Here is a 10,365-nt window from a genome sequence, read left to right as displayed (position 1 = left end):
TAAGCTCTTTCATGGGTCAATCGAATCATGGAAAGATCTAGTGGATGTTTTTGGCAACTAATTCACTCTTTCTCGACCATGCTAGATCGAGCCCAATTGTTTGGTGGATGTTAAGCAATAGGAAGACGAGATCCTTAATGACTACATTCAACGGTTCTTAGAGGCAGCTGCTAAGACCAAAAGTCTTAGTGAGGACACAAGGGTAATGACACTCGTAGCTGGACTCAAGGGGGTGAGTCGTTTGTGCTATGACCTTTCTCTCAAGGCAGTGGACACCATGAATGACTTCTTAGATAGAGCAAATGGCTTTATAAAACTTGAAGAAGTCGTCACTTGAGCCAAGGGCTCAAAAGGTGGCAAGAAGAAGTCACCAGATTCTGAAGCCCCTGTTGCTAAGGCGCAAGGCAATGGGAAGAAGGGAGGTTCGAACGGAGGAAAGAGAGCCAACAACGGTGGTAAGCCAGGAAACTCCACAGGTGGAAAGAAACCTAAGATTGGGGGCAAGCCCTTACGAGAGTATGAGCCTTGATTCACCACCTACTCCATTCTCTTGGATCCAAGAGAGGAGATCTATACGACCACACAGTCAACAATGTCGTATTACAAACCTTTTCCCTTCAAGGAGTCGGGGAAGAGGGACATGAACAAATTCTGTCGCTACCACAACAATTACGGTCATAACACTAATAAGTGTAATTAGTTACGGGATGAGATAGATTTTCTTATAAGACGCAAACATGCTACTCTTCAGCGGTATGTACGACCTAAAGCTTCAGCTTGGGGCAATGCACCTCTTCAGCCTACACCAGTTGCAAGTAGGCTAGAGATCGTTGGAGGCCCTCACATAGCTGGAAATTCAATGAAGGCCTTAGAAAGGTATGCAAGATCACTTCGACATGAACCAAGAGCTGAAGTCTTAGAGGTAGTAGAATATCCTCCAAAGTCTTAGTGCTACGAATATGAGCCTATCACTTTTGGAGAATCAAACTCCTATCAGGGAGTTTTGCTACAACTATATAAATATAAGGTAAATATTTTTTTGGACTCTACTTTGTAAAATAATAATATAGACTCTATATTATTTAAAATGGTATAAAATAGTACTTGAGCTCAATTTTTGTCAAATTAAAACTTAATAATAACTTAATCTAACAGTGCAAATAGGGTGGGCATCCGATCCAATCCAACCTTTTTTTCCTCATCCGATCCAATCCAATTAGTAATTGGATTTGGAAAATCATCATCCGATCCAATCCAATTAGTAATTGGATTTGGAAAATCATCATCCGATCCAATCCAATTAGACCTCAAAATCCAATCCAATAGTAATTGGATTGGATCGGTTTTTTAATTGGATATCCAATTACACACCTAAATTTCAATGTTAGCTTAAAAATATAAAGAAAAATAAGTAAAAAAACTAAGTATCACTTTTTATTTAAGTTTAATACTTCATAAATATACTATTCTTACAAGTGTATTGTAGCTAAAAGTTTTAAATAATTAAAACAACAACATTTCTAAGTAATAAAATAGAACAAAATATCATGAAAATAAATACACTAAACAATTAAGTATTACAAATTCAACATATAAAAAAAATCTAATAAAAATATAATAAATATATTTTTCAATTTTTTTTATTATATAAATATAATTGGATTGGATCGGTTTTTAATTGGATTTTGAGATTGACATCCAATAACCGATCCAATCCAATTAGAATCCAACTTTTAGCATCCAATCCAATCCAATTGTAATTGGATATCCAACTTTTTGTAATTGGATTGAATTGGATCGATTCGATTCAATTGGATTAGATTGGATGATGCCCACCCCTAAGTGTAATGAACAAACTGTCTATATATATATATATATATATTTTTTTTTTTTTTTGGATCTATTCATGTTATTCAGATATTTTTTATTAACAAGTAATAAAAATAATCGAGTTGATAGTATTATTTTGTACTAATTTAAAACATTACCTTATTATTTTCCCTACAACTAGAAAATAATAATAAAAAAAGGGAAATTACTCTATATACTATTTTTTTTTTTTAAATTTACGGTTTAAGTTTCTAAAGTGGTTTCTCAGGTGATTTCTATGTGGGTTGCTATATGATTTTTTGTTGCGATTTAGGTTGCAGCGCTAGTTGCAATAAGAGTTTCTATATAAAATTTCATAAAAATACAAAAAAAAAAAAAAAAAAAAATTATTTTTAAGTGTAAAAATAAAAAAACTCCTAAACAAAATTACTTTATTATTTTACCCCTCAACTAGAAAATAGAAATAGGTGCAGTTAACTTGAATAAAAACAAGTAAGATTGAAGTCCATTGCACTTCCCTCCTACACTACTTTTCCCCATTATATTGGCTCCAAACGGAGTGAACCCCAACACTCCTTGAAGCAAACGCTATGGAGCCCCTCGCCAATGCTTTCTCTGTCCTTGACCTTGATGCTGAAGACGATGATCAAGCCCGAGAGGCGGCGGCAGCAGCGGCGGAGGCCTCCAACGCTTCTGAACCCAAACACGGAGCGTCCAGTTCTGGTACTCAGTTTATTCTTATATCTTTCGTATTTTAGGGCTCTTTACTTGTTTAGTTTGTGTATATTTGTATGCGGTTTTTCTTTTAATTGGTTTGTGTTTTGCCTTGAAATTTCTATGTTTTGTTTTCAATAGGGATAATCAGTAATATATCTTCTTGTATTATCATCTTGAAACTAAATTGGAGTTTTCCAAGTTTTCACTTATTTATCATCTTATTTTTGTTTTTGGTTGCTTTAGAGCGTATGAATCCTGAGAATGTACTTGAATATTACATGCTCATTATTTGTAAAATTACAAGAAGGCTGTGTTGAATGAATTTTTTATTGAAAAGCTATTAATAGGTTTAGCTATGGACTGTGTAGTTGACATTTTACAAGCTAGTTTTGGTACAAGTCATGCTTGCTATGCTGTTTACCTTAGTTTTTAACTGTACCCATCTGGTGAAGTGTATGAATATAAATAGTGTCAATCATGAAAACTTGTATTGTTGGGATTGTGTTTTCGAGAATTTGCTGGGTTTGGCCAAATTGTTCTTACTAATTATTGCAGATTTCTTGGTGCAGGCATGAAAGATGACAAAGCAAGCAACCATGACAGCGAGGCAAAGGAGGAAAAAAGCAAACATAATATCCCTTCAACAGAGTATAAGATGCCTCTTGTTTGGATCGACTTAGAAATGACTGGTAAGTACTAAGTACTCAGTCTGTTGTTTGATCACTATGAAAGAGTGCTTAGTTAGTGCATGCTTGTTTTCTGCAAGGTCTTTTAGGAGATCTGCCTAAATATGTTTATGATTCATATATGTACTATAGTGTATATCTATTCTCTGAACTTTTGTCATTCAAATTTATTTATGTCTTGCTTGACAGTTTATTTTTAGATGGAGAAGAATAAATGATAAATACCTAAGGAATAGAAAGAGAAAATGTTCTTTCGAAAAAGAGAAAATGAATTTCTAAGGAGTTCAATACTTTCCAAATTCATAAAATGAAGTGGAATTTCAAACCTTATTTAAAACAATGCTTCAGATGCCTATTAAATGGTGACATTATGTTTAGCAAAAGCCCCAACATCTATAAAACAAAAACTATCCCTGGCAGTAATATTATAATTTTATAAAATTTATGTTCATATTTCAACTTTTATTCCTTTTTCTTGCGGATATACTTAAGATGGGTATTTTTTTATTATGTTTTTTTTTTATATAATGATGATTAAGATGGGTATTTAATATTTTTTATCTGTATCACCTACTTATGTGTGATGTAAGAATATTAAATTTCTCATCAGCCCGTTGGCTATGTTGTGAACTTACTTTCTGCTATTAGTAAGTTGATTCTCTTTGCATGGAAGTGAAACTCAGGGCAAGTCACTATATAAATATATGTATAGTTTTCCTGGTCACTTATTTATCATATATATGTTTATTGGTTCATTTATGTGTATGTGTAGGTTTGAATGTCGAAGTTGATCGGATACTGGAGATTGCTTGTATAATTACCGATGGCAATTTGAACAAACAAGTGGAGGTACTTTTCCATTTTGGTATTGTATTATGAACCTTCTAGCATTTCTTTTTTGGTTGTGTTTTCTTGTTTTTTATTTGGCACCTCTTTTATATGTTAGTTGTTATCCATTTTGTGTGTTCTCCTTGTTTATGTTTATTCTTTTAATTATACTTACCACTGAATGTAATCTTAATGTGGTACGATTGCAAGCAATTATCTATGCTCACTTCTTGGTAAGGCATACCGAGATTGGTTAAAATATTGTAATTGTTCTAAGAGCTTTAAACTTCATTATTTACAAAAGAGTGTAGATGTGTGTAACAAGCAAAACTTTGTTAAAAAAAAAATTGTAACAAGCAAAACTTATAATTCTTATAAATGCACTAGTAGGATATTCTTATAAATGTACTAGTGAACACCAAGTACGCAGTTAGTTGATGATGTACATTGCAACTTTATAGTCTTGGCCGCACATTTCGAGCAGTGATAAATAAATGTACATTTAGAGAAACCCATTAACATGAGGGTTATTACACAACACAATAATTATATGGATGTCAAGTAGTAATTACTTGAAGAATTCTTATTTCGTTTATCAAATGAGTTAGTAAGTACACATAAAAGTAATATTTGTGTAATAAATATTTATTTAAAAATAATAACATTTTGTAATTACTCAGCCAATTCTCCTAGCTGCTAAAAGAATTGAAGAGTATAATTGAGACTTCTTCAATTACCGCCAATTGTATTGTTATTGTGTAATTATTTGGTTAAACAAATACATCAAATTTAGTAATTATTATTCCGAATTACACTCAATATTAATTACAACACTCTTTAGTGTGCTGCACAATTGCTCACCAAGCTCTTACGCAAAGTCAATTGCAACAATATTTGTGTGAGGGCTAGTGATAGTAGAACTACTGTTTCACATTAAGTCCTTTGTTAGAGGTTTGCTTGTCTGTTAATTCCTTTATAGTTTCTTGGCTTGTTTCTGACAAATTCTTGTTTTCCGCTTAGAAAGGAAAGAGTGTGAAACATGTGAATGTACGGTTGAAATAAGTACTCGTGAGTTTCTTTTGAAATAAGTACTCGTGAGTCTCTTTGCATTACTAAGTATCTAGCATTTACTTTTATAGAGAAACCATTTTTACCTCCTGAGTACTGATGAGTATTTGTTTTCGAATGAAAAAAAAGGTTTTGTTAGATTAAGAGATATTAGAAGAAAAAGACAATGAAATATTCAGAAATTAAAAAAAAAAATGTAAAAAGGGATCAATTTCATCTAAACCATAAACACAGGGAAAAAATCAAATCAAATTAGAAATCTTCACAAAGCTAAAACGGGAAGAAAGATAAATATATCCATCAACCTTCACAGCCTAAAAGAAACTTATCAAAAGGTACTTTCTAAGTTCAATATATATGAAGAAATTCATACAGAAACCTATATTTTACTCTTTCCCAAATTGAATTCGTCTTCTACCACATTATGGCAAATTATTCTCTTTTTTCTTGTTCAGATTGCCCATATAATTGCTAACACTGCATGATTGAGTCGATGATTCACATGCAGCGTGCTTGTTCTATAAATGTATATTTTCTCTTCGTTATGATTGAAGAAAATTTCTCTTTTGCTATGAGTGTATAGATACATACATATAGTTCTTTTTGTTTTTGTGATTCAGGATAATTTTCTCTTTTAGGGTCCTGATTTGGTTATCCACCAAACTAAAGAATGTTTAGACAGAATGGGGGAATGGTGTCAGAGTCATCACGCAGCTAGTGGTAAGCAGCTAATATATGCCGACATCTGTTGTTCCACACTTTTTGTAGCATTCCTGAGGCATGCTTTTATCTATTTTGTATTGTAAGATATTATGCTCTAATTTTGGCAAGATTTCTCGATATTATGTTTGGTATCATCTTTAACCAATTTTAACAAATATAGGGTTGACCAAAAAGGTGATCCACAGTACCATTAGTGAAAGAGAAGCAGAAAATCAGGTATGCAAGAACTTTACTTTTGGTAGGAGTTTCTCTTTATGTAGTTTTCTTTATAGTATGCAGCGACATTCAATTTTCAACTTTGCTTCCTTTCTATTCTCTGTAATGTTCCTATCAATGGTGTTGATAACCTCTAAAATTCTATTTGCTTACATCAGAGTTACTCTGAAATATATGATCCCTACAATCTCAGATTGATCCTGTGAAAATATTTTTTCTGATGATCCCAACCTGATATTTGTTTGCTAAACAAAATATTTTTCCTGGATGAGTTTTAATGAAACGATAAAATTCCAAATCCATATTATTTCAAACTCATCAATTAACATTAAGCTAACTGTATAACTTAGGTCTTTTATAATCTTATAATCTTAGAAGGAAGATGTAATTAAAATTCTCTTGAACATTGAACTAATCGCTAAAACAATTAATTTAATTTATTGTGATTACAATTTTGGATCTTGTTGCAGAAATAGGTAGTTTTAGGATTTTTTAGGAGCCTTAATAGAACAAATGAAAAATAATAACGAGAAGACAAATATGCTTTGGACCTAGCTGTGGTCAGCAGCTAATTAAGTTATTTAATCAGAAAAAATAGTATTTGTATGACTTGTGAATGCTCAATATTTTGGGCCAGATGAATATTCATTTTTCTGATTCCATAGATAGCGACTTTTGTCTAGAATGCAGGTCTGTATTTTAACACTACTGCCTAGCAATAATTACTCTAATAATCCAACCTTGAATAGTTATTTTACTGCTATCCTTTTTATACTTTCAAAAATTAGGTTGTCATTTTTTCTTTTGGTTCTGCAGGTTATTGAATTTGTTAAGAAAAATATTGGCACATATACACCTCTTTTAGCAGGAAATACAGTCTATATGGATTTCATATTCATAAAGGTAAAATGTTTTTGTAATAGTTACTATTAAGGGGAGATTTAGTGTATTTTCTAACCCCTTACCTCTTTCTTTCTTTGTTCATTTACTAGCATAGTTTTTGTTTTCTTTCAGAAATACATGCCAGAATTAGCTAGCCTTTTCTCCCATGTTGTAGTTGATGTCAGCAGTGTGAGAGCTCTCTGCATTCGTTGGTATCCCAGAGGTACTTAAAAATATTAAGGGTGTGTTTGGAAGTAACTGTATAATTACTAGGTAGGATAATTACTGAGGTAGTAATTATACAATTTAGTAATTATACTATATTTTAAAATACAAAGTGTGTTTGGATATGAGGTGGTAATTACATATGAATTCCTAATATCTTGTTTGGCAAAATAGTTAGTAATTACATGAGAAAATAAAATTTTTTAATAGCTAATGTTTAATATGGAAAGTTTTTAGTAATTACACAGTGTAATTACATTCAATTCTCATGGGGGGCCATGAGAATTGAAGAGTGTAATTGGAACCCCTCAATTACTTCCAATTACACAGTTACAGTGTAATTACATAGTCGGACAAACATGTCAAATTGTGTAATTACCTCCAATTACACACAAATTCAATTACATTGTGGCTTTCCAAACGCATTAGCTAAATGTTTAGAAATTGTTTTCACTTTAATTCACTCCATTGATTTTGTTTCCAAACCGGGATCCCAGAAAGTTCTTGGAGAACTTTATTGGTTTTAGTCTACTTAAGGGTGTGTTTGGAAGTAACTGTATAATTACTAGGTAAGGTAATTACTAGGGTGGTAATTACACAGTTTAGTAATTGTATATTTTAAAATGCAAGGTGTGTTTGGATATGAGGTGGTAATTACATATGAATTCCTAATATCTTGTTTGGCAAAATAGTTAGTAATTACATGTGAAAATAATAGTAGCTAATGTTTAATATGGAAAGTTTTTAGTAATTACACAGTGTAATTACATCCAATTTTCATGGGGGCCATGAGAATCGGAGAGTGTAATTGGAACCCCTCAATTACTTCCAATTACACAGTTATAGTGCAATTACATGGTCAGACAAACATGTCAAATTGTGTAATTACCTCCAATTACACACAAATCCAATTACATTGTGGCTTTCCAAACGCACCCTAAGTGAAAACTTTACCTAGGATTGACCTGGTTTTGCTTATGAAGTTGCATGTTCATGTAGCTAAATGCAATCTTTTCTTGGATAACTGCACTAAGATTTTGTTGATCATGAAGCAATAACATATATAATATATATGTAGTGTCATAAACTGATGTAGAAATTAGGGAAAAATATAAAGAATTGATAGAACGAGAAATTTAGAGTGAAGTGGAACAATGGATATAAAAGATGATTTTAAAAGAGAAAGCAACAGTTTTAAAGAAAGGAAATCTAAACACGTATAATTTTATTCCGATCTGAAAAATAACGAACACCACTAATATTATTTATAAATCTGTTAAACAAATAATAAATCCTAGGAATCTAAAAAACATACTAGTACTGTAGTTGCTTAATATTATTTTTTTTAGTGATAATCCTATATTCTCTATTCAATTGTATCAGTTTTGTACTTTGTTGTTTGTCTTGGGACCAAGTTAATACTTTAGTATTCAATTAAAGACCATTTTGAATTTTGATTACTTATATATGGTAACGTGATTCAAAATTGTACCTTTCCAGTTTCCACTAAGTTTGGGGAAGTATTTTTTGAATAATTTTTTTTGACAAATTGTTTTAAATTATTTCATTTGATTATTTTTGAGATCTAAAACATATTTATAATTTAATTGATAGTGTGTGGAAGTTCTGGTTATGTGATACCCCAGTATTTGCAACAACTATATTTCCTTACATACATGTTATAAATCGTACCAAAGGCTTTCCCCTAGTTCTTTCAAAGTAATCTAATTCTTTATGATTAGGTAACTTATGAGTTAATCATCGGATCGATTTATTTTGGTTATGCAGATCAAAGGAAAGCCCCAATTAAAGAAAGTAAACACAGAGCAATGGATGATATCAGGGAAAGCATCATGGAACTCAAATACTTCAAAGAGAATATATTTAAAGCTTCAAAGTCAAAAAGGTGATGGGGAGATGGATGTGGGTTTAAGTGTGAATTTTCAGTGTGGGGGTCTAATTTTCCATGGTACTTCCACCTAGGTCTCTTTTCTAATTTGTGAAATTTGGTATAAACATTTTGTTCAAACAATCCTGCATAGTGCAGCGATTTTGGTTTATTTGGGGAAAACCCCAACCTAGTGTAAATGTACCATCACAAACGTACAAACTTATTTCTCCTGGAATTTATCTCATCTTAGACCATTTTTTCTCCTATTCTTATGTTGTATTTTTCAGTGGTGTTACTTGCCTACTCTTTCTCCAAGGAACTGTTTCCTTATACTTTTTTCTTTACTGTCTTCTCATTTTCCTTTTAAGGGAAGAGAACTTTTTTTAAGGACCATTTTGCTATTGTTATTCATATTCTATTTTTCAGCTGTTACATCGACCTAAACCAGTGGCGGAGCCAGCCCAACGTTTTAGTGGGGGCAAAATTTTTTTTTGAAACATTAATAAAAAATATAATTTTTATTAAAGAAAATGTAAATTCTATGAGAATAAAAATAAATATATGTGAGAATAAAAGTGAAAAATATAAATTTTATGGGGATAAATATAAAAATATGTATTGTCAAAAAAAAAAAAAATTATTTTTATGGGATCAAAATATAAAATACCTAAAAAATTATATACAAAATTTATATAAATAAAAAACTGAGGGGGGAGCAAATGACCCCACATGTCCCCCCTTCCCCCTTCCCTTTGCCTCTACCTAATACAATGTACCAAACAAGCCTTTAATGTGTTAGTAAGACCATCTCCCAAAAATTTGTTTTTATTTTTAGCATTTTTAATGCACAATTGTAAAATTTAATATTTAATTAATACCCTTTCAATATTTTGAAAATATAAAATTACAATTACTATAAAAGGTATAATGATGTTATAGCTAAATATTATGGTGATTCAATTACTAAAATGTAGTACACATTTGCAAAGTGTGCCAAATACTATACATTATATTTGCTTGACATGTATGATATGTATGATACCTTGCTTTCCAGTCCGACTCCTGTTTTACCGAATGCCTGGTCCCTTCCTCATCTGGACTGGGTTAAGCTCAATTGTGATGTGAAAGTTGGTTTGGAGAGTATGTGTATTGCTGTTGTTGCTAGAGATCATCTTGGTAGAGTGATTAGAGTTCATACAGCTCGGGAGGAGTTCTCAGATGCTCTTTGTGGTGAAACCGCGGCTGTAACGCCCGTATTTTATAAAAATAATAACAATACACGAAGTCTGAATTTCCAAA

At 31.7% G+C, this 10,365-nt stretch overlaps 1 protein-coding gene across 2 annotated transcripts; it reads left to right on the top strand.

The window, feature by feature from the left end:
- Positions 1-2,324: 2,324 nt before the first annotated feature.
- Positions 2,325-9,332, top strand: LOC115721062 (oligoribonuclease). 2 transcript variants are annotated; one of them, XM_030650298.2, is made up of 8 exons: positions 2,326-2,553; positions 3,117-3,236; positions 4,006-4,082; positions 5,768-5,849; positions 6,013-6,068; positions 6,885-6,971; positions 7,083-7,173; positions 8,964-9,332. In XM_030650298.2, the coding sequence occupies exons 1-8, from the start codon at positions 2,421-2,423 to the stop codon at positions 9,083-9,085; spliced, it is 768 nt and encodes a 255-aa protein (XP_030506158.2). In that variant the 5' UTR covers positions 2,326-2,420; the 3' UTR covers positions 9,086-9,332. The 2 variants fall into 2 exon arrangements, with proteins under 2 accessions (XP_030506160.2, XP_030506158.2); XM_030650300.2 differs by lacking the exons at positions 6,885-6,971; positions 7,083-7,173 and having other exon boundaries at positions 2,325-2,553.
- The last annotated feature ends 1,033 nt before the right edge of the window (positions 9,333-10,365 follow it).

This window comes from Cannabis sativa, chromosome 2 (genome assembly GCF_029168945.1).
Source record: "Cannabis sativa cultivar Pink pepper isolate KNU-18-1 chromosome 2, ASM2916894v1, whole genome shotgun sequence".
Lineage (NCBI taxonomy): Eukaryota > Viridiplantae > Streptophyta > Magnoliopsida > Rosales > Cannabaceae > Cannabis > Cannabis sativa.
The sequence above is the reverse complement of the archived record's forward strand: the minus strand, read 5'-3'. Positions and strand labels throughout refer to the sequence as shown.

Coding starts and splice junctions, on each gene's coding strand:
- LOC115721062 (XM_030650298.2), top strand. CDS start 2,421: ATGGAGCCCCTCGCCAATGCTTTCTCTGTCCTTGACCTTGATGCTGAA. Junction 2,554..3,116: donor ACACGGAGCGTCCAGTTCTG/GTACTCAGTTTA, acceptor TTCTTGGTGCAG/GCATGAAAGATGACAAAGCA. Junction 3,237..4,005: donor GATCGACTTAGAAATGACTG/GTAAGTACTAAG, acceptor GTGTATGTGTAG/GTTTGAATGTCGAAGTTGAT.